The sequence below is a fragment of the Macrotis lagotis genome, chromosome 8, assembly GCF_037893015.1.
Source record: "Macrotis lagotis isolate mMagLag1 chromosome 8, bilby.v1.9.chrom.fasta, whole genome shotgun sequence".
NCBI lineage: Eukaryota > Metazoa > Chordata > Mammalia > Peramelemorphia > Peramelidae > Macrotis > Macrotis lagotis.
Window position 1 is genome coordinate 193,370,860 of NC_133665.1, and position 23,163 is coordinate 193,394,022.

At 54.8% G+C, this 23,163-nt stretch overlaps 1 protein-coding gene across 1 annotated transcript in view; it reads right to left on the reverse strand.

Annotated features, from left to right (window-relative positions):
- EEPD1 (endonuclease/exonuclease/phosphatase family domain containing 1) overlaps positions 1-8,930 on the reverse strand; it is a 44,255-nt gene extending 35,325 nt beyond the window's left edge. Inside the window, exon 1 of the mRNA XM_074199250.1 lies at positions 7,885-8,930. Coding sequence (XP_074055351.1) covers positions 7,885-8,714 — 830 coding nt within the window. The 5' untranslated portion in view covers positions 8,715-8,930. The remainder of the gene's footprint in view (positions 1-7,884) is intronic.
- Positions 8,931-23,163: the final 14,233 nt, after the last annotated feature.

Here is a 23,163-nt window from a genome sequence, read left to right on the forward strand (position 1 = left end):
AAGGTCAATTCAGCCCACAAGTGCTGGGACAATCCCTCTTCATTTTCCCAGAAACCCAAGAAACCCAAGGCCAGAGCATGGTTGGTTCCATCTTATGCCCCCCAACACATCTTGGCCTTCCATTTCCAGACTGCTATGAGAGAAAGGCCAGACCTTCCCCCCACCCCCCAGATGTCAGTGCCCCGGCATACAGCCCCAGCTGCAGCTAGCTGGGTCAGGCAGCTAAGGGGCTCCGGGGAATGGAGGGTTCAAATCTGACCTCAGATCCACTCATTTTGGAATCCTGGGCAAGTCACTTAATCCTGCTTTCCTCAGTTTCCTCATCTGTAAAATGAACTGGAGAAGGAAATGGCAAATCATCCCAGTGTCTCTGCCAAGAAAGTCCCAAATGGGTGGTGGACAATTGGACACAAATGAAATGACTGAGGAGCAGCCAAAAGGCCCATCAGTTCCCCCAAACTGGATCTGGAGGCAGGTGAAATCAGTGGCTGGCCGGGCACCTCCAGGTCATCCCTACAAGGACACACTGGGTCCCTTCCCTGGGGTCTCTCTCCCAGGCCCCAGGCTGAGCAGATGCAGGCAGGAGCCCCGGGCAGGGCCAAGAGGAGTGGGGGGGAGGGGGCTCCCCCAGCAGGTGAGAGCTGAGAACTGGGCAGGGTCTGCCGGGAGCCAAACCTTCACGGTTTTAACCTGTGTGTGTAACAAGCAGCTGCTCTCACCTCCCTAGACAAACAAGCTGGGGAACAGGTTGGGGGGAGGGGGAGGCCAGGGCACAACTGACCCTAGGGCTCTGAGACCCCAAGGGACCGCTTCCTCACTCCAAGGTCAGCCCCCTCCCCAGCACTAGCCCCCCATTCAGCAGGGTGGGGGGCAGGCAGTGAGGTACCACCTTCAGGGTCCCACCCAGAGAGATCTGGCAGGCCTCCGAAGGCTGGGAAATCCAACACCCCCATCCACAAAGGAGGAAATGGAGAGAGGAGTAATTCGTCCTCCGGTAAGCAGTAATGAAGGCTAGGCCATCCCCTGCCCCCAGGGCACACCTCGCCCTTCTGGGGAGCCGGCCAACTCTCCCAGATGAGGGTCCAGATCTGATCTGGCGAGCAGTCTCCACACTGGGAGCTCCCACTCAGCTGGAATCACAAGCCTGGGCCCCAGACTGTCTCTTTGTAACCTCAGAACAACCCTAGAAATTGGGCGTGATTATTATTTTCATTTCACAGATGAGGAAACAGAGGGTGAGCCTTGGCCAGTCACAGTGTGTCTGAGGGTAGAACTGAGCCCGGGTCTTCCTGACTCTAAAGCCATCACTCTGCTCTATCCCCATCCCACCTTTCCTAGAACGGACGAAAAAGGGGAAAGAGCACCCAGAGGGTTGTCCCTATGTTCCCAGGAAGGGGAGCAGCAGATAGGTATGAAGAACAACCAGGCTTGGTGAGGTGGGAAAGACCTGACTTGGGTGTCAGGGTCCTGAGTTCAAGTCCTGGGTGGATCCCTTCCCTTCTCCTAACCAAGGCTCGTTCTCTGTAAAATGGGTGCATTGGTCCCCCAAGATCCCATGGAGCAGACTGGACAACCCCAAAATGAAACCACCAGACCAAGGAGATCTGGGCATCGCTGGTGCTGAGGCCTCCCAAGGAGGCCACCCAGGTAAGGTCCCTGGGGAGTCATGGAGGGATGGGCCTGGGGTCCTTCCTCATCAGGCTCCATTAGGAAATCAAGATCATTAGACCCTGCGCTCAAGGGCAGGGGCTGCCTTGGCCTGCTTCGCCCTTGTCTGGCTTCCAGTGCGCCCCTCATGAATTCCTGGTGGCCAAGGAAGACTGGCCTGGACCTGGCCCGCTGCCCTGGCGGCCCCATCAGAGCCTACTCTGGCCTCCATCTCCTGGGTCAGGCCCTTGGAAGGCCCAGAGGTCCCAGACTGCCACACAAACCTATGGAAGAACAGTAGGGCCTGGAGGTCCCTCAGAGTAGATTGGCGAGCCTCCTGTCTGAGCCCCCCCAGGTTCTTTCCACCCCAAGGGTCCAGGATCTCCATTCCTGGGGATGACCTCATTTCCTTGGTATCAGTCATCAAGGCTCCTCCTGTGGATCACAAATCACAGGATTTCAGAGGTGACAGCACCTGGATGACCATGTGGCCCAAAAGCCCCTTGGACAAGTGATGGCCAAAAGCTGCTTAGGGAGGGAATCACTTCCCCAGCTCATTCTAGCAGGGGTCCCAGCCCTGGGAACCACCCATCTACAATCTGGAAAAAGGATGGACAGAAGAAGGTCCAATTTGAGTGGAAGGCAAGGGGGGACTGAGTCCTGCCCAAGAGAAGAGGGTACCCTGGCCTCTTCACCAAGTGAGGGGCTTGTTTCTCATTGATTAACCAAGTCTTTGGGGACCTTCACTCAGACTAAGGGGGACTGGGTGGGCCAGGGGCTTCGGGACTGGAGAGAGAAGTGGGCAGCAGAGACAGACCAGCCTATTTAACCTGACCAACAGCAGGCTTAAAAACAAACGAGTGGAACCAGCTCCCGTCCCCCACCCTAGTCCAGTGACTTTTCTTTCCCAAAGCCCCAAGGGAAAGCAGGAGCCACCGCTTGGCCTCCTTCACCAGAGTCCACATCTTTGTCCTGCCCACAATTCCCATCATCAGGTAAGGCAGATAAAGCCCTGAACTCCCTCAGATCACCCCATCCTGGGGGACAGCAGCCAGCCCATATGGCAGAGAGAAACTGAGACTCAGGGCAGGTGAGATTTGTCCAAGCCAACAGAGCAGAGGTTCCAACCCTTCACAAGAAGGGATGCTCCTAAGGACAGGGGGGACTTCATTTTTATCTAGTCTGCACATGGTGGGTGTTTAATAAATGCCTGTCAGACTGAGTGGGGCCTAGGCTGGTTTCCCACTTCCATTCCCTCCCCCACCCTTCTCCCTCTATTCTTCCTTCAGCTTCCCTTGGACCACCAGAACCCCGGCCTCCCTAGAGTCGAAGCAGCTGGGCGGCCCAGCAGATGGACCTGGAGAGACAGGAGGACAGAGTCCAGCCTCAGACACTGACTAGCTGGGCAGCCCTCAGTTCTCATCTACAAAATGGGGGGGGGGGGATGAGAAACCCCTCCAGGGTCAGAAACCACGGAACAATGAACCAATATAGAGGATGGAGTTGAAGCCCCTAGGCACTCCCCTCCACCCCTGCCCAACCCAAGTAGCCCTGACTCAGTATCTGCTCCAGCCACGGTGCCAGTCTCTATTTTCTGGTTAAAATGAACATGAGGACATGCGCTTCCCCAAGAAGATAAGGGCAGGGCAGATGAGGTGGGCATGGACCCAGGGCAGAGCCAGAAGGTGGGAGTAGGGTGGGTGAAATGGAACCTCTTTTGGGTACTGAGGGATGAGCTCCCCACCCCTTCCCCCAAACAGGTTCATACACCTAAAACTAGACTCAGAGGTCAAGTCTGACCATTCATTCATTTTACAGAGGACGACACTGAGGCCCAGGAGTGCTCCACCGAGGCCTTGAAGTAGACTAAGGGGTCCAGCAGTAAGCAGAGAAGCCAGACCCGCCGTCTCCAAGTCCAGGGCTGCAGCCGCCTCTCTCATCATTAAACATTTATTGACCACCAGGGCAAGTTAATCAGGTGGCAGGCCTGGTTCCTGGAAGCCTAGGCCCAGGCGACTCCTGGTCCCCTTCATCTGATGGGAAAGCCCAGGTCCCATTCAGGTTCTTCCAGTGGATCTGCATGGTCAACATCACCCACTCTGGGGCCAGCTCCGAGCCCCACAGATCTGCCTTTCAGAGAGATGCAGCCCCTCACTGGCCCTGGGCCTTCCTCCCCAACCTCTCTCCAGGGGTTCCCTTCTTCCCTTGTTCTTGGATCCAAGGCTGGAAAGGCTGAGAGGGCCGTCCTGGGAGAGAGGCCGGCCACACGTGGCAGAGACACCAGAGACTCGGGGGCTCTTCTCTCTGGGCCCTGGCTGCCTCTTGACAGGGAAAGTCAGGGGCTGGCTGGCTGTTTGGACAAGGATGGAAGGTGGGAACACAACTATTCTTTAAAATAAGCACAAAGGAAAGGTGTTAACCTGGAGGCAGACAGACCTGGCCAAAGTCAGGGGCCTAGAGGAAGGGTGGCCTCCAGGGCTTTGGGGAAGCCCTCCTGGGAAATGGCCAGGGCCGGCAACCCGGTTTCCCAAGGGCCTGGTCTACAGACCTGCTGAGGCTGTGGAACCTGGTCTGTCCAACAATGATGTTTGTCCTTCATTCTCGAAGAAGTCCACGACAACAGGGAGGTGATGCCGTGACAAGAACACGGACTGGATGGAATGAGAGGGGGCTGAGCTAAGTCACCGCCCTCACTCTCTCCTCCAGAGCCATCTGGGTTCAGTGGCCACCTACGAATCAGGACCACTGGAGATGGCCCTGGGTGCGAGGCAATCAGGGTTAAGTGACTGGCTCAAGGTCACACAGCTAATAAGTGTCAAGTGTCTGAGCTGGATTTGAACTCCTGTCCTCCTGACTCCAAGACCTGTGCTGCTGCCATGCCAAGAATACCTGCTTGTGTGGATTCTGGTCTCAGTGAATGTATGGTGTGTGTGTGTCTGTGTGTCACGGGGAGGGAAAGGGAGGAGCCAGCTCTCTAGTTGGGCAAGTCATTTAACTTCTTGGCTTTAATCTCTTCTGTGAGATGGCCCTAAAGCAGCCACAGAAGAGTGGAGGAATTGGGACCCGCAGTGACCAGGTGCCTGAGGTTCTGGGACACACCCATGACCAAGATCCAAAGGTCCCTTCTAGCAAGGCTAAAACGACATCCTGCTGGTGTGGGGTCTGGAAAGTGCCCACCTCGAAAGCCTAGCTTTACGGAAGGGTCTCCTAGGTGCCATTGCCAACAGGAAGTTTTCCCTGATCCCTCTAACCTGCCAGGTGGAGCTGTGGATAGAGAGGGTTGGGCCCGGAACCAGGAAGACACATCGTCATGAGTTCAAATCCCACCTCAGACACTTACTGTGTGACCCTGAGCAATTTATTGACCCTGCTTGCCTCAGTTTCTGTAAAATGAGCCAGAGAAGGAAATGGTGAACTATTCCAGAATCTTTGCCAAGAAAACCCCAATGGGGACATGGAGAGTCAGACACAATGGAACAAGAGCATCTAACCTAGCCCTGGCCTCACCTTTCAGCCTCTCATGGACACATCGTCTATCTCCAGTCTCTGGGTCTTTCCCCAAGCTGTTTCTGAGGCCTGGATTGCCTTTCCTCCTCAGTTGTGCCTCAGAGAAGCTAGGCTTCCTCCGGCTCTGTTCAAAGCCCCTTCTGGGGGGGTAGCTAAGGGGTGCAGTGGATAGAGCACTGGACCTGGAGCCAGGAGGACCCAAGTTCAAATCTAACCTCAGATACTTGATTCTTACAAGCTGTATGACCTTGGGCAAGTCACTTAACTCCATAACCCCTCAAAAACAAACAACTCCAAGCCCTCTCTACCCTCCCTGGCAAGGACCTCTTCCACAGATTCTGCCTATACTTGGGTGAACTGTTGTCTCTCCCTCACCCTTCTGGGCTGGGAATGGTTCCAGACTTTATCAGCACTTCCCACAGAACCAGAGGAAATTACTTTGCCTTCCTTTCTTCCAGGCTGCCCTCCCTGCCCCCACCCAGGGATCCTAAGCTGGACTGGGGGGCACAGGGGTTGTTTCATTTTTGCCTTTGTCCACAACGGTTGCAACATTAATGTTTGACTGGACCAGAGACGATGGTGCGGAGCTCCCCAGTCACACAGATGAGTCACCTGGGACACCCTCCAGCACCAGAATAGTATTTGTTGCCTCCAACTGGATTAAGGAAAAATGAGAAGTTTCCTCTAGAGTGAGTTTTTCTCAGCCTGAGTACAAGGGGAGTGTAAAAGGGTTAGAAGAAGGGTTAATAGGTTCCCCATTCTCTGTCTGGCTCATGGTAAACGGCCTCTAAACAGCCTCTAAATTCAGCAACGTGAGCCAAAGCCCCATTTGCCTACCCTAGTTACACCTCTGCCCCGGGCTATTGCCAGTCTCTTCTAGTGCCCTCAATCCTCAAAGAGCCAGGAGCCTCATCCAGGCCTGAAGTCTTCGCCTGCCATTCATGGGCTAATGATGTTTTTTTTTGAGGGGGGGACCAGAACACCCGGGCCACAGGGAAACAGGAAGAGCCAAGGTCCCAGGCCAGGTGAGCATCAGGAGAATGGGAGCAAGCCTTGCTCTAAGTATTTGGGTTCAAATTGTCTTGGGAAGCAGTTCTGTTAATTCCCAAACTTCCCTGAGGCTAATCGGATCTCCTTCCCATCTAGGCTGGAACTTTCAGGAAAGCTTTTCTCCTCCAGATTTCCCTGGGGTTCCCATACTTGCTTCAGTTAGAGAGTTGAGATGATTCTTGGCAGACAAACAGTTCCCTCCATCTATCCCTCCCTCCCTCCATCTATCCACCCCTCCCTCCCTCCTTGCCTCCCTCCTTCACCTTCTCCACTTCTAACATGGCCCTAAATCTGGATCCGGGGGATTAACCGGCCTTCCCCGACTGAGATCATCCCCATGGGATGGATAAAAGTCCAACGCAACAGAAGAGTAAAGAGGGATTAGCACTCCCCTCCCCCTCTCAGACTTTCCAGCCAAACAAACAAGAACCAAACAGCCAACAACACAAGATGATTAGGGAGAGGCCACAGACCCAGTGGTTAGGGCCCTGGAGGTGGGATGAGGAAGACCCGAGTTCAAATCCTGCCTTAGACACTTAACTAGCTGTGTGGCCCTGGCCACTTCACCTAGACCTGCCTCAGTTTCCTCAGCTAGCCATGAGATCGTGTCAGCTGTAGCACACAGTCATCACTCCTTGAGGGAGTCTTGTGTGGCAGTGGCTGGCCCACAGTGCACCCCTGAGAAATGCTATGGACTCCCAAGGAGGAGGGCCCCGGGCCTCCCAGACTGAAAGCGTCACCACCGGCAGGCGTCAGGGCGCAGGACACCCTGGATGCAGTGCCCACCCCTGGGACCCACCAGCACCTGATTCATCTCTCTCAGGACCAGTATCACAGAACGGCAGCAGGGGGAGCAATCTTTATGAGGAGGTTGTCTTCCACCCCTGGGCTTGTGGGTTAAAAATAAAATGCCCCCAAGAGTGAAGGACCCAGAGAGGTTTGACAACAGCTGGGAGCAGGAAGGGGGGGGGGGGTGTCTGCAGGCTTTCAGCCAGGCCTGGAAAACAGGGAAAGTTCCTGGCCCTGGCACCAGAGCAGGCAGTATCTTCTCCCTCCCTTGAGAGGAGGGTTAGGACCATGTGGGCCCAGATTAAACGGGCACCCCGAGACACTCCCCACACTCCCGGCTACATTCTTGTGGGCGGTGGGAAACTAATTTTCAGTTAAATAAGGGAGAGAATGAGTCAGTCTCCAGATCGGTGGGAATCTGAGTGGGAAGAGACCCCAGCTGCCTCTAGTCCAGAGCCACCCCCCCCCATTACATCTCCACAGGTGGACCTGGCTCCAGCCTGTTTGGAAACCCCTGCGGAGACGGCCCTTCTACCTAGTGCCCGGGCGTCTGGAGCCAAGGGACCACGGCCTCTTGACCTGTCTTCCCCTTCCCTACCAGCCCCTGCTCCGGACCCTGCCCTCTCTGCAGAGCCAAAGAGAGAGAGAGGGGCTGTGCAGACTCCCCTGAGAGAGCCAAGGCGCCCCCCACCCCATCCCACCCCTGGCCAGCATCAGCACATAAAGCCACGGGAAGCCCAAGGTGGAGCCCCCCAGGGGGCAGAATCTATCTCAGTAAAGCTGTCAGGTGCTCCTGGACGGCTTGGGGGAACCGGGCCAGGCCACCCCCGGAGCCAAGGCTACCCCCCACGTGCCAGGGAGCCCCCGGCCTCCTTGCTGCCCGCTTCTCACCTGTTCTCCAGGAGGGTCATGCAGACGACTTCTCGCACCCCGGGGTTGTTGGCCTTCTCCACGGAGCAGGCCTGCAGGTTCCAGGTGGCCAGCCTCAGCACGGGCCAGCCGTCCCGGGTCCCCCCGAAGGCCTCGACGGCCGGCCGGGTGGAGAGGAGCTGGGTCGGGCCCCCCGGGGGGAAGTCCAGGTCCTCGCTCTGCAGGCTCAGGGACGTGGGGCTGGGGTGGGGCTTGGCGCTGAAATTCAAGCCCCCGTTGGTGTGTGCGGAGGGGGGCCGCGAGCGCTCCACGCACACGAGGGGCCGGATCCTGTCCAGCAAGCCGGCGTCCACGCCGTCCAGGCGGCCCAGGTCCTCGAGGCTCCCGAAGGGCCCGCGCTCCCGGCGGCGGCGCGCGATGGCCCAGGCCACCTTCTCGGGCAGCCCCGGCAGGCTCATCAGCTGGGCCGGGCTGGCGGCGTTGACGTTCAGCCGGGGCCGGTCCCGGCGCAGGGAGCTGGGCGAGTGCTGGGCCGAGCTGGCCTTGCTGCTCACGCAGATCTCGCACTTGAGCTGCTCCAGCTTGGCGGCGCCCACCCCGCTCACCAGGGCCAGGTCCTCCACCTTCTTGAAGCCGCCGATGCACTCCCGGTGCTCCACGATGCTGCGCGCCACGAGCCGGCTCACGCCGGGCAGGGTCATCAGCTCCTCCTCCGTGGCCGCGTTGATGTTAAGCCGCTCCTGGTTCACCTGGATGGCGCCGAAGGTGCAGGCCGCGCTGAACTTGCGGCCGGCCGACAGGTCCGAGGGGTCCCTGGGGATGGAGCGGTGGCAGCCCAGGTGGCCCCCCATGGTGGGGGCCGGGCAGAGGAGCCGGCGGGCAGGGCGCGGGACAGGAGCCCTGGGGGCGGGAGGCGGAGCAGGGGCTCAAGGCCCCCGCGGCCCGGGCCGGAGGAAGGAGCCGCCGCTCATGGGCCGACCTGGACGGCCTGCAAAGGCAACAGAGCGCCCCTGGTGAGCGGCCCGGCCCCCCGGGGCGCCCCCGCCTGCCCGGCCCGGGGCCACAAAGCCGAGCGGGGCTCCCGGGGCCAGAAAGCCGAGCGGGCGGCGGGGGAGGGGCGCCCGACCCCCCCCCCCCGGGCCGACGGGAGGGGCGGGGGGCACGGGGGCACCCACAGGCGTGCGGGGGGCACGGGGGCACCAGGCCAACACGCAGGCGGGCTCACACGGACCCGCCGAGACCCGGCCCCCCACCCCACGGCCGCGACCCCCGACCCGGCGCCACCCAGACACTCACAAGCACCCCCGAGCGGGGCGGACTCCGGGGGCACCGCCGCCGCCTCCCCGCTCCTCCCGGGCGCCCCGAGTCCCCGGAGGGAGCCCCAGCAGAGGCGTCCGCGGCCGGAGCCCGCAGCCCGCGGCCCGCCCCGCCCCCGCTGCGTCACGGCCCGCCCCGCCCCGCCCCGCCCCGCCCCCACCAGCTCCGGAGGGCGGGGCCACGGGCACGCTGCGGGGGGGGGGGGGCGCGGGAGAGGCGCGGGGCTGCGGGCTCCCCGGACCCCCAAGCCCAGCCCGCCCTAGTGGGCCGAGCGGGGGGAGGGAGAGGCGGGCCCTTCCTGCTGCCCCCCAACCGCTGCGGCCCCTCCTCCCTCTTCCCCGCCTTTGGTCTCCTCCCCCCGCTCCCCATCCTCTCCCTCCCCTTCTCCCCTTCCTCTTTCCCCTCCTCCCCTCCTCCCCCAGGTTGTCCCGCCTGCACCCCCGGGCTTGCAGAAAGCGTCCCAGGTCGGATCAGCACTCAAGTCTTGCCTCTCCCCGGCCCCCTGCTCGGGACCCCAGGACAGACCCCAGTGGGACATTTCTGACCCTTGCGCTTCCTTCCCTTCTCCGATTCGGCGCCCAGACGCTCGTCTCCCCCCTCCAGGCCTTTGCAGCAGCTGGAGCCTCTACCTGGAATGCCCGGCCTCTGCCGCTGCACTCCGGTCTGCTTGTGACGAGGCCTGCCCTCCCCCGGCCCAGGTGTGACTCAAGCACCTGTGAGCAGCGGGGCTCCTGGACTCCCGGGCCGGCCTGCTCTGGGGTTCACGGCCCCAGGGTCTAGCGTGGCATCGGCCTTGGGGTGGACCTTGCAGCCGGGCAACCTGGTCTCTGTCCTTTGTTCTCAGGGGCCCGGGACCTCAGGGAGGTGATGCCATGTCTTGTGTGTGAACTGGCTTGGGGGAGGAGGGAAGAGGGGGGTTGTGCGAAGTCACCATCTGGGTGCAGCGGTCAGAGACGGAGCAGGCCACCTAGGGGTGACCCTGGATTCAGGGGGAGCTTTTGAGATCTTTCCCCAGACCCCGTCTTGGAGGCAACACCCAGGCAGTGAGTAAGGCTAGGGAAGAAATGAGGCAGAGAGTGGCCTCTTGTGCCTAGTCAACATTCCGATGATGCTTGCCCAATGAATAAAGGAAAGGGGTTGAAGGTATCCTTCGGGTGCCTGGGGAGACGGGGGTGGGGTGGGGCTGCTGGAGGAGTCTGCCCAGGATGGGGAGGGGACTTATGAAGAGCAGACTCTGGCAGGTGGGCACAGGGGGATCTGGCTTCCTGGGTAGGTGAACCCCGGACCACTGCTCCATTACTTTTAAATCATAGAACCACCCCCACCCCCCAAGTCCAGCCTGGGAGGAGAGTGGAAAGGGCACAGCCTAGAACAGACAGTCCGTGGTGTCCATGCTCCTCCTCTGAGCTGATCCCCCACTTCAGAGATACTTCTGGGCCCTGGCTGAGGCTAGGGAGTCCTAGGGAATCATAGGGAGTCGTGCAGTACCGGGCCGCAGTGAGCAGGCAGCAAAGAAACACGGAATGGATAGAGGTGACAGACTCTCCCCCTCTCTGGTAGTAGGGGTAAAGACAAATCATAGCAATAATAATTAACATCTCTTACTAGCCTGGCAAACGGCTTTATACATGTAGACATAGGATTATGCCATACATATGACATACATGTGCTTTCTACAGGTTATCTCAGTTGCTCCTCACTACAGCCCTGTTTGGTAGCTTCTACTCCTATCCCCATTTTACAGATAAGAAAACTGAGGAGGAGAAAGATTCTGTGAGTGACCAAGATCATATACCTACATATATATGGTTATGTGTGCTCCGTGGGTGCTTGTATGGATGTATATCTGGATAGATGGACACTGAATACATGCAAACACACATGTGTTGGTGAAGTGGACACTTCCCCTCCCTGCCCTAGTTACCTTATTTTAACTACATTTTTTTTTTATTAAATGAAAAGCTGCCTTCCACTCCCCACCCCTCACTGCCAGAGGAAAAAGCCAGACCCCTAGTACCAAACAAGCTGGGTCAAGCAGGTTGAATTCTGCACTGGCCACATCCAGAAAAGAGAGAAGTCTCAGTGTGTGCTCTGAGTGCCTCCCCTCCTCTCAGGAGATGGGCCGGACTGGTCATCCTGGCCGTCATCCCAGTCGTCATCCCGACCTTCATCCCATTCATCATCCCGGCCATCACCGGGCCATCATCCTGACCTTCATCCTGTCCATCATCCCAGACGTCATCCTGGCCGTCATCCGTCCTCTGGACTGCGAGGGCCATGTTCTGTGGATCAGAGTTCTCCAGTCTTTCAATGAGTTTGCAACATTGTTGTCACAACGTAGCAACTCTGGTTCTGCTCCCTCTCCTGGCATCAGTTCATGCAGGTCCTTCCCTGGCTCTTTGGAACTATGTCCTCCCTCTATCACTCGTTCACCCATTTCCCCACAGATACCGTGCCCCCCCCCATTTCCAGTTTTTTTACTTTTGAAAAAAGCATGCGATAAATATCTGGGTACAGATGGACACGAGATCTTTGGTCTCTGGCCTATAAACTCAGGAGTGGCATGGCTGGGTCAAAGGACACACACAGTTTAATGACATTTGGGGCAATGCTCTAAATTGCTCTCTAGAACAGCCAGGCCTACTCCAGCCCATCTCCACTGGCCTTGCATCTGTGTGCCTATTAGCAGGGACTTCCAGTGAGGATACCAGACCCCAGGGGCCCATGCTAATGGGCATCCTGGGCCTTGAGATGGGCTTGAGGGAACGTGGGCACTTGGGGCAGGAGTGCCTCACATCTCCCTCTCCATATCATGGGCAGAAAAGGGTGGATATTTGGCACATACATCAAATGATTTGGTCTAGAGAGAGCATTTTTCAGACTTTTAAGGGATAAGTATTATTAGTATTATTATAAGTATGACATATAACAAAGTTAGTTCATCCTAGAGTATAAACTGGCCCCATTCCCTGCTGAGAGAGAGAGGCCAGGGACCAGGCTAGTGCACAAAGGGAAATGAAGGAAAAGCAGAGTCAAAATCTGGAACTTAGGGTTGGAAGAGGGTGACTTTCTAACCCAAAAGTTGGGAGACTGAGAGGGAGCCCTGCTATGGGGAAGGGAACTCTTGCCTGACAATCAGCGGCAGTGGCAAGGCTTTCCTTTCTTCTAGTTTCTGGTAGTTGGTTTCTTGCCTGACTGCCTAACTGCTTCTGAGTGGCTCACTGTCTCGGTCTTCAGAGATCTCCAAGCAAGTTTAGAGGCATCCATCTCCACCCCCCTCAAATCACCTTGTAGTCCTTTCTCTGGCTCCTAATCTCCCAACAGTCTCCTGGCCTCCAATGACTGACCTCCAGCCTGCCAAAGTGACTTTCCTGGATCATTGGCTCCCTGGGGGCAAGTTGACCCAGAGATGCCTTGCTGTTCTCACACATAACATTGCATTTCCTCTCTCCCTGCCTTTGCTCAGGCCATCCCCAGTTCTATAATGCCCTCCCTCCTCATCTCCTCAGCTATATTTTGGAGGTATAGCTAAGGCATAGCCAGTAACCAAAGATCCCAGAATCCTTTTGACTATATTCCCAGGGCCTAGGATGGTTCCTGAGATAGAGAAGGTAATAAGTTGGAGTGAAATCAAATTGAAATCCCTCCCTGCTTTCCTTCAATCCCTGGCTCAGGTGGCACCACCTCCAGGCGTCTATACCTACCCACCTTTCTCAGAAATTTGGAGGCCTCACCTTGGAGCTGGCAGTACAAATCCTTGAATACAAGTCTATAAGACTGCAATCTCCTGGGGCAGCTAGGTGGCACAATGGACAGAGCACCAGCCCTAGAGTCAGGAGGACCTGAGTTCAAATCTGACCTTAGACACTTGATACTTCCTAGCTGTGTGACTTTGGCCAAGTTACTAAACTTCATTGCCCCACCAAAAGAAAACAAAAGATTGCAAACACTTTGAGGGCAACCATAAGACCTTCCTTGGTGTCCCCAGCAGTAAAATGCGCAGCACCTAGTGTGGCAACAGGTGCCTGAGGTGTGATAGACCCTCCAAAAAACCTTGGGGAGCTTACAGTCAAAGCCATAAAAGCTGAGAAGAGGAGGGAGACCCAGAGAAATTACCAGACTTGGGGGAAGAGGGATGGGGGAGAATGGAGTTGGTATTTGCTATCTCTACAAGTCAAAGGATTTGGGAAGAAGAAAGTATCCTTGGGCAATGGCTTCAGGGTAAAGCCCAGTGTGATGGCCACTGCCTCTACCATCACACAACCTGGCAGCCCCCAAGTCCATTGGTGCCTCTGCCCTCTTCAAATCCAAGTGCAAACAGGGGAGGGAAGAGGAAGAGGCAAGGAGGAATGTGGGAAGGTGGAGGAAGGGCAAGACTCCCCCCTCATGCTGCTCTTCTCTCCATGTTCCTCCTCTCACCAAGTCCAGCCAACCCACCCTCCTTGACTGACCCAAAAGTTCAGCTAGCTCAGAACACTGAGAACAGGAGTTCTTCTGCCCACTCATCCTGCCTTACTTGGAGCTCACGGGTTCTCGGAGGGACTAGCTGCCAAGCTGATCGTGCCCATGATCTGCCAGAGGCATTTCCGGAGGACCTGAGCTGGTCATTCCAAGGCAGAACCTTGCAGCCTGGCCACACCCAAGCAGGAATTCCCCATTCCTCAACTTTGACTCTACAGCCCTACATGGTGTCTCATCAGGCAAGTGATGGAGAAAGACAGACAGCTCTGCACCAGATTCCACCTTATCCTTCCACCCATTCTGGGCTGCTGCCAGTGCTGCCTCCCCACCACGGAGGCAGGTAATAATAGCCAGTGCTGCCTCCCCACCACGGAGGCAGGTAATAATAGCCCAGGGAGCCAAGCCTCCCACTGACCTGAGAGGAGATGAAGAGGAGACTGGAGGCTGGAGCTGGAGGCCTCAGATGATATTTCATGGGGTTTGAACAGTGACATTGTTTCCTGAACCTCACCTTAGGACCTGCTGCCCTCCCAGTGGAGCCTCCCCCTCCTTGGGTCTGCTCTGCCCTCAGTTTCTCTCACTTGTTTCCTGCAGTGTGTGCTGGTTGGTGGGGGACCCCGTGCCCCAGGGTTTATGACTGAAGGACAAGTGTTTGCCCTTGAGTTAGGGCTCCAACTGGGGAATGTGGCCTCTCCATCCACTCCTTTCAGGTCAGCAGAGAAGTCATATCATAGAGGAGGGTCTTCACTCCACTGACAGATAGCAGAACATCTTCCCAAGGGCTTCACTGTCCGACACACAGGTGGGGAGGCAGGGAAGGGCAGGGCCAGGAAAGCAGCCTGCTCATGTTCTGAGCTTAGCCTGGAGCCCAAGGCAGCATCCAGGTTGTCTGGGAAGCTTCCTATGCTCTCTTTTCATGATGACCTGCCTCCATTTCCCCTCCTGTTATCTCACTGGTAGGGTCTGTCGGTGCTGCTGCTGCTGGTCCTTCTGAGCCACACTGTACTGGTGATGATGACAGGCAGAATGGAAAGGACAGGAGAAATTTCAAATTAGGGACAGAAAACCCAGGCTCCTGGACCAAGGGCTGGCAGTCTCACTTTACAGAAGAGGACCCTGAGGTCAGGGAGGAGATGGGATTTGCCCAAGGGAACACAATAAATGTAGCCAAGTCTTCGGCAGAACCCGGCTCTTTCCTTTGGGAAAAAAGTTTTTATAACCTTGATAGCTGTTCAAGAGACATGATTTCTCTCTAAAAAGGACAGAAAACATACATCATGCTTGTGCTGTTTGGGGGTTTCTGGGAGACAGCCAACTGCACACGGCCCTGCAGCTGCTCCTGCTCCTCTGGGTCCCCTCTGAATATCAGTTGTTTTTAAATGATTCATTGAGTCTCATCTTTCTTTCCTTATTTTGCTTTATTATCGCTCCCTCTACCACCGCTCCCCCACAAAGCTGTCCCCCCTCCCAATACAAACCTCCCTTGTAACAAGTCTAGTTAGGCGGAACAAATTTGCATTGTATTGGCAATGACTGAAAAGGGCCTTGAGTTCTGCCCTTGTACAGGATGGATGGTTGTCCTTCATTCTTGAAGAAGACCATGACATCAGGGAGGTGATGCCATGACAAGCACATGAATTGGATGGGAGGGAGGGGGGACCGGGCAAGTCACCAGCCTTGGGGTCCAGATAGGAATCAGGGCCCCTGGAGATGACCCTGGATAGGAGGCAATCAGGGTAAGTGATTTGCCCAAGGTCACACAGGTAGTAAATGGTTAAGTATTTGAGCTTGAATTTGGATTCCCATTCTCCTGACTCCAAGGCCAGTGCTCTATCCACTGGGTCACCAAGCTGCCTACCAAGAGGCAAAAGGTATGTCTCATCCTAACAATGATGACAATATTTATGTACTACTCTCAATTGTTGTACAAAATGCTTTACAAATTAATCCCATTTTATTCCTCTAACTATCCTGGGAGGGAGACACTATTGTTATTCCCATTTTACAGTTGAGGAAACAGAGGCAGAATGCAGTTAAGTGTCTTGTCCAGGGACACACAGAGAATATCCGAATTTGAACTTAGGTCTTCTTAACACCAGGCTAACACCTAACACTGTCCACTGTGCCACCTAGAGTCACCTTTTTTCCTCTAGGTCAGGAGCTTGTCTTACTATGTGGTGTGAACTGTTGATCTAAACCCATTTTCCACCAGATTGCTTTCCAATTTTTCCATCACTCTTTGGCTTATGGTGAATCTTCACGCCAGTAGGTCGAGTCCTCGCTGACCGCTGGGCTCCTCATTGCTTCTGGGCTGGGTGTACTCAATCTGGTCTTCTCATCAAGTTTAATTTACCAGTCCACAGTCAACTTCTCCTGGCAGCTTTGTGGCAGAGTCGGCAGCCTGTCAGCCGACTCCTTCCCACTTGTGGTCATTGTCTGGCCCGGAGCCTCGTAGCCTTTGTCCCTCTATATGACCTGCTCCATCCCTGAGCCTGGCTCTGAGGCAGGGAGCCCTTTGGTGCTTGGATGGCCTGGCCTTGCACTAGGACTAGCTCTGAGGGATATGCCCCTCCCCTGGGTCTTCAGGGACTTCTTGGCCAAGTGGGCTCCATGGAACTGGGAATCTCAGGCTGATCTATGGATTTCTTCGAACCAAGTGGTCACAGATATTGCCCTAGGGCTCCAGGGTGAGCTTTGTGGAGCTGTCTCTAGAAGGTCCAATGCCTCCCCATCCCCCACAGAACAAAACTCCCTCCCAGGGTAAGCTCCTCCCCCTCTAATCCCCTTTCCCAAGCCTTAACTGACAGGTGAAAGCTCCAGGAGGGCAGGGGTTGTCTGACACTTAATGAATGTGTATTAAGGAAACAGTCTCAGGGAGGGCAAGTTTGGAACTTTGCCCAGGATCAGTCATAACCACCTCTGGCAATTTGAAACTTCTTTACTACAACAAGCCTGGGAGTCAGGGGTGCTGTCTCCCCACTTTGCAGATGAGTAAACTGAGGCAGAAGGCGGTGAAGTGACTTGCCCAGGGTCACATGCTAGGAATTTGAACTCAGGACTTCTTGACTTGTGGCCCACAGCTCCATCCCCTGTACCACCAATCACCCCAAGAATTCCAGTCATAGCATGGTCACTAGTGATAATGGCAGCTCTGTTCTTTCTTTCTGGAGAAACAGATTTCTCCAACAATCCTTTTTTGTCACCTCGTTCTGTGATCATTTGGGGACGATGAGGGCTTGGGAGGGGAGGGTCCTCCCTGCCAGGTCAACCTCAGTACCCACAGCCTTGTCCTTCCTCCTAGAAAACTGGACTTGGCAGAGGCAGCCCCTGATACCATCAAGATAGTCACCCAAGTGGGTGGGGCGAGGGGATGGGGAGGAAATCCTGCTCAACTGCCTTGGCCTGGCTCTTCCAGGAAAAGACAACTTCCAGTATTCGTGGAAACAGTAACTTGAGTTTGCTGGCCCATCCTCAGCTCGAAAATAGCACAGATGACTTCCCTAGGGGTGTCACACTCTTATGTCTGGAGCCTTGACCCCAGAGGGGTGGCTGTAGAAATTGCTGCAAAGCAGGGGACAGGACCAGACCAGGAGAGGCTTGGGGCCTGTCCTGACTCAGGAGGCCACAGGTTTGGGGGGAGCTAACTTTCTGGTGCAGTTCTCTCTCTCTCTCCCCAAAGTTCACACTTCTCTGCAAGTCACTTCCCGTCTCTTTGAGGCCCTGCAGGGTCAGGGGAGTCTGTGGCCTGATGGCCAAACTCCTCCTGACTGAGCCCTGTTCATACTCTAAGGTCAACTTTGTCCTTCTCAGGCACTCCCTGGGGTCCCTTATAGAACATAATACCCCGGACTGGACAGGTGCTCCTTGAGTACCTGTGAGATGCAGTCTCTGCTTGTGAATGCCCTACCAGGACTCCCAAGGGCTCAGAGCAAGGGGTGCTGCCCACCTCCTGCAAGACAGACGTGGGCCTCAGAATGAGACCCACCAATCGGGACTTGGCCACTGGGGCAATCCAGATCTGATACAAAGCCTTATTCAGCCACCTCCTCCAAGGACCCTCCAAAGTGTAGCTTTGAAATTCTGGCTCCTCAATAGGGACTTAACCCTCTGTCTGGATGGGCCCCTTTAATGCTTCCATCTCCCCCATGTCTACCCTAGGACCAGTGCAAAGTCCCCAAGTTCATGGCAAGCTAAGAGCTTCAGAAGCCCCTTCCCCAGTCTTCAGAGTGGAGTGAAAAGGACAGGGAGAGCTGGAAAGAAATCAGGGGATCGGAAGAGCTCCCCATTCTAAGGGTTCGGGGCAGTGCTCCTCTCTGGGAAATATTTAAGCTCCTATTGTGTCAAAGGACATTCAGGTAACTTAAGAAAGACCCTCCTTGTTGGAAGGTTGTCAGGAGATCTCCATCAGGGCCTAGCTCTGGAGGTCTGAGACAGCAGGACTCCATCCTTCTAGATCTTCAGTGGGGGACTAGAAGGAGTTCTATCACCCTCATTTCTTCTGGCGGCCCCCTCCCCTGGGCCCACAGACATGTGGAGGAAGACAGGCAAGATGTTGGCCCCTCCTCCCACCTCTTGCCTCCATGCCCTCCCCCCCACACACTCCTCCCCACTTTCTCTTGGTGCTAGGGACTCACTTGGTGACAGGAGGGAGCCTACCTTATACAACTTGGGCAGACGCCTCAAAGAGTCTGGCACATCTCAGACAAAGGCATCGGATACACACTAGGCCATGGATAACATAGGAGCCCTACAGACGGGGGCTGACTGAGACCAGGCTTCAGGGAACACTTCCTCTCACTTGGGGGCCTCCACAGAACCCATCAGGAGTTCTCAGAGTCCAAACGTGGCCCGGCATCCTAGCTCTCCCATCACCTTCAACAAGTTAGCAGTCCATCTTGAGTCACTCCCCATACAACCTCAGGGCAGGGGGCACTTTCAGACTAAGGTGGTAAGTCAGAGGATGTGGGTTCAAATGCTATCACCAGTTGCTATATGACTTTGGGCAGGGGGGACCTATTGTTATGGGGAGCTCAGTGACCTTGGATTTGTCAAACTTAAGATCAAGTCATTCCTCTGCCATTTCTTTGGGAGGCCTTGGGACATTCACACCATTTCTCTAGGCCTCTTGGGTTCAGCTTGACATCTATGATCCTGGGAGTCCCTTTTGCCCACCTGAAAGGAAATGTGCACTTCTGAGAAGCTTCCTTTGGAGAATGGCCGAAAGGCCTCCATCATTCACCCTAAGTCAGAACCTGAGGACAACAAAGCCTCTGCCATTCTCCCAGAGCCAGGCAGGAAGATGTCTCTGGGACCCTGGCATGGCCAGCATCCCTTTGACATCCTAGCCCTCCCTGCCCTCTCAGTCCCATCAGCCCTCCATGGCCCCTTCCATCGTCAAGGATTTGTGTAGGCATTTCAGGGCTAATTGCAGAAACATCAATTTAGGTTTGACATTGGGAGAAACATTTCAGGCATCTGGGTCCTCCCTCTGACATCCCCAACCTCCTGCAGCAACACTCAGCTCCAGTGTTGCCTTCTGCACAAGGCCATTCTTGCTGAAGACCACCCCCAGCTGCTGGCTTGCCCGCCACCATAGAGTGTAAGCCCCCTGAGGGTAAAAGCCATTCACTCTTGTCCTTATGTTCCCCACTGCCTGGCCCAGAACAGGGACGTCATACATGTTTGCACTGGAACAATGGATTGATGCCCTCTTGTCTCAAATACAGGTCAAAACATCTCTCCTTTCCCTTTGGAGAGTTGCTGGCCTGTCGTTGCCCACCTTGTGTCTGCTCTGAGGGTCACTGGCACTTTTTTCCTGTACTTGAAGGCAGGTGTAAGTTGGGGAACCCCCATGGAGGATGAGCTCCTCCTTCTCAGGGGATCCTTGAGTTTGGGTCTAGGCTGGGGAATTCCCTTGTGCTCTCTTTCCCCTTTCTGGATAGAGGAACAGGCCTGATCTGGGTAGAAGAGAGTTGCCCGCAAGTGATCTCTGACTCTCCCTGCCCAGAATTGGCACAGGTTGGCCACAGCCTGTGAGCCCAGGACATCAACCCCACGGAGCCAAATTTTGAGTATCTTCCCAGAAAGAGAATCAGAGAGTTGCTGCAGGTGAGGCAACTCCATGGCAGAGGGAAATAGGGCCGGGAGCTGTAGCAGGGAGGAAATGGTTGACCTTGACATCTGCCCCTTCTCACTTGGTAGGCTCACCACCCTCAGAGTCCATCCGTATTGGAAACAAGGACTGAACAGTGCAGGAACATCTTTGTTTTCTGAGATCATTGAGGTGCTTCCCCCCAAGATTCCATGAACCCCACAATTCTACAGCCCACCTCCCCTCCAGAAGGGATGTCAGGGTTGGGAAATAGTCCCTGCTTCTCTTGGATGAAGCCTCCACACCAGGCCTTTCCTGGTCCAGATATGCCTAGGATTTACTTTGTACACAAGTACAAAGGTCCCTCCCTTCCCTGGGCCCCTTCAAGCTGCTCCCCTGACCCTGCAGCTGATTCCTCTTAGAATCTTATGTAATGTTCTTGATTGTTCTGGACTTGGGAAAGGAATGGAGAAAATGTGAATACTGTAAATTAAACTTAAAGGGGGTCCTGCTGTTTGTTGGAAGCGAGCTGCCCTTCCCCAGTGGGAAGGCTACCATCTTGGTCATGAATTGGATTTGATGCTGTGCCAAGGAGCCCTAAGATTCTATGATCCTCCCTCTTCTCAGGAACACAGCTCTGCTTTTCCCCAGCATTCCCACCCCACTGAGGACATGGCTTCTTCCTTCTCTAAACCTTATCCAGGTTCTCATGGCATCTCAGAAGGAAGCATGCCAAGGACTTTCCAGGAGCCCAGAATTTCAGAGTCAGAGTATCTTGTGCAAGGCCAGGTCTGAACAAGAATCCCCCAAAAGTATCCCTAGCAAGTCATAGTCCAGTTTCTACTGAAAGACCCCCAGGGATGGGGAGCTCCCTCCCAGCCAAGGCAGCCCACTCTACCTTGGAACAGCTCAAAGCATCAGGTCTTTTTGGAGTTTCCCCTCCTTGCTTCTGGTTTGCCCAAACGACCCAGCTCTCAGGGCCCTGCTGGAGACTTCTCTCCTCCAGGCTATACATCCTCTACAAGTCCTTCAGGCCCTTCCCCCAACCTGGTGCCCTCCTCTGGACATTCTCATTGTTCTTAAACTATGACCCAGAACAGAACCCAAGGGGACCTCATTTCCCAGGATATTTCAACAAAGGAGGGAAGGTCCTCAGGGGCCACACTGCCCAAATTGGCAGTGAGAAAGAAACATCCAGCCCCTACTGGAGGACCTGCAAGGAGAAAGAGCAAACCCAATGAGGCCCTTCCAATAAGGGACAGCTTTGATGACGAGAGAACTTTGCTGACATCAAAACAGAATTTGCCTCTTGCCATTTTCAACTAGATGTTCCTAGTTCTCTCGGCCCATTTTGGTACTACCTTTCTGTTACAACCATATATTCCCAGCGGTTCCCCTTGTGGTCCCCTTTGAGATGGGTGGGACTAGCTGTCCTGGAGACGTGGCATTGCTGGAGTCCTAGAACTGGAGGGAAAGTGGACCCCATCTCATCCAGCTCTCTTTCTTGGGGTGTATGAAATTCTAGCCTGTCTAGTCTAGTCTGACTGAACCATCCACATAGGACAAACTAAGTGGAGAACACCCATTGTCCAGATAATGCTTTATGGTATAAGTTACAATATGACACTCTATGCAGATTACTCTTCAATATTTACATAGTTAGGCAAACTTACACAAATACATAGATAGATAGATAGATGATAGATAAATGTTTCAAATTTCCTTTACTATCCCCACAAACCAAGGCCCATCTTTCCTGGTGCTCTAACTCACAGAATATCACAGATTCTGAAGGAGGAACACTGAGGCTTCTTCCTGTGAAGCAGGCTGTGGCATTAAAACATAAGGAATTAAGAACCAGGATTTGTCAGTGAAGAAATGTCCAAGTGTCTAAGCATAGGGACTCCTCTTGCAGTAAGACCGGGGGATAAGCAGAGTATAGTAGCCTTGATGTCCTCCTGGGGCCCTTGTAGCTTCAAGACAAAGGGAGAAAGGACTCCAGCATCCTGGGTGGACTTTCTGTGGCCCTCTTATGGGAGGACATGGCCAAGAGTCTCAGAAGATAAGCAGGCATGGGTGGATGGCAATCTGCATTCTTAGAAGGGATATCCACATCGGGGAGCTCCCAGCTCCCTCTGAGGATTTTCAGTGAGACATAGGAGAGCCACTGAAGATTTGTGGAGCAGGAGAAATGTTGAGATTGATGACTTCCCAGTGATGCAGAGAGTGATTGAGAGGGATGAGCCTCATGGCAAGAAACCTGCTGAAGAGACAAATGTCATCACACAGTCACAAGCAGAGGACTGCCAGCGGGAGTGGAAAGATGAAAGGAGAACCACCAAGGAGCACTGGGGAGGACGAGGAAGCCTGAGGAGACCCACTGATGGGAAGGGATGTTCTCCCTGACCTCCTGGGGAAGGCTGGTATCCTCACAGAGACTTGGCCTGAGATCCAGATGGGAGCTGATGACTTCTAGGAGCAGGGAGGGATCCAAGGACACTTGTCCTGTGATGAAGAGCCCACCAAGTCAGTACATGTCACTAACTGGTGGTCACTTGCAGGTAAAACTGGGCTAAAATGAATGTACGGTCCAATTCTGCAGAGACTCCTCAAGCCTCTATGTGCCCAAAGACCTTGAAGGTACAAATGGACAATATGCCCCCTATGAAAATGACCTGGGAAAGAGGGGCAGGGTGGGGCAGCTCTAGATTCAGAAGCTCTGGGTTCAAAGCCCACCTTGGAGGTCTTTGGGCAAATCACTGGACATCTCCTAGCTATTGTTCCTATGAGACTGGCCCCTGGTTGCTCTCTAATTCGAGAAGGGAGAATGGAAAGTTTCACAGTTATTTGCCTCAGCAAGGCCAGGATGTTGATGGATCCATGACTTGACTAGGAGTCTCAGGCTATTTCCTTTTTAGTCTCAGGTTCCTGTGGGGCAGGATCCCAAACATGGATTGTTCTCTCAATAGGTCACTGACTCTAGTTTCAGAGTCTTGGCCCTTTGGGGACCCCAGGCAGGAAGAGAGAAAAAGCCTGGGGTGGTTTCCCCTTCTACAGTCTACATTCTTGAGTCCATTGATTGATTTGGGACTTGGTTTTCACAGAGGAAATGGCAGTAACCAGGGATGGAACTTGGGGGAAGGTACAGGTGGGCTCAGGAAATGAAGGGAAGCCCTCTGAGGGGCTGGCCCAGCCCAACTCCCATCACGCATCCTTCACCAACTAAGTCAGCTCCATGATGACTTAAGGGCAAGACCAGGGATTCATAGGTAGGACTGGAGTCTGGTTCACTTGATGGTGAATCTCATCCCAAAGGTCTTGGACAGGCAGGTAACAGGGACTGTCTGGCAAGATTCAGTTAAGTAGGAACTGGAAATTTCCAGCATAGAAGGTTCTAGAGCTAGAGAGTTCTAGAAAAGGGGCAGAGTTGG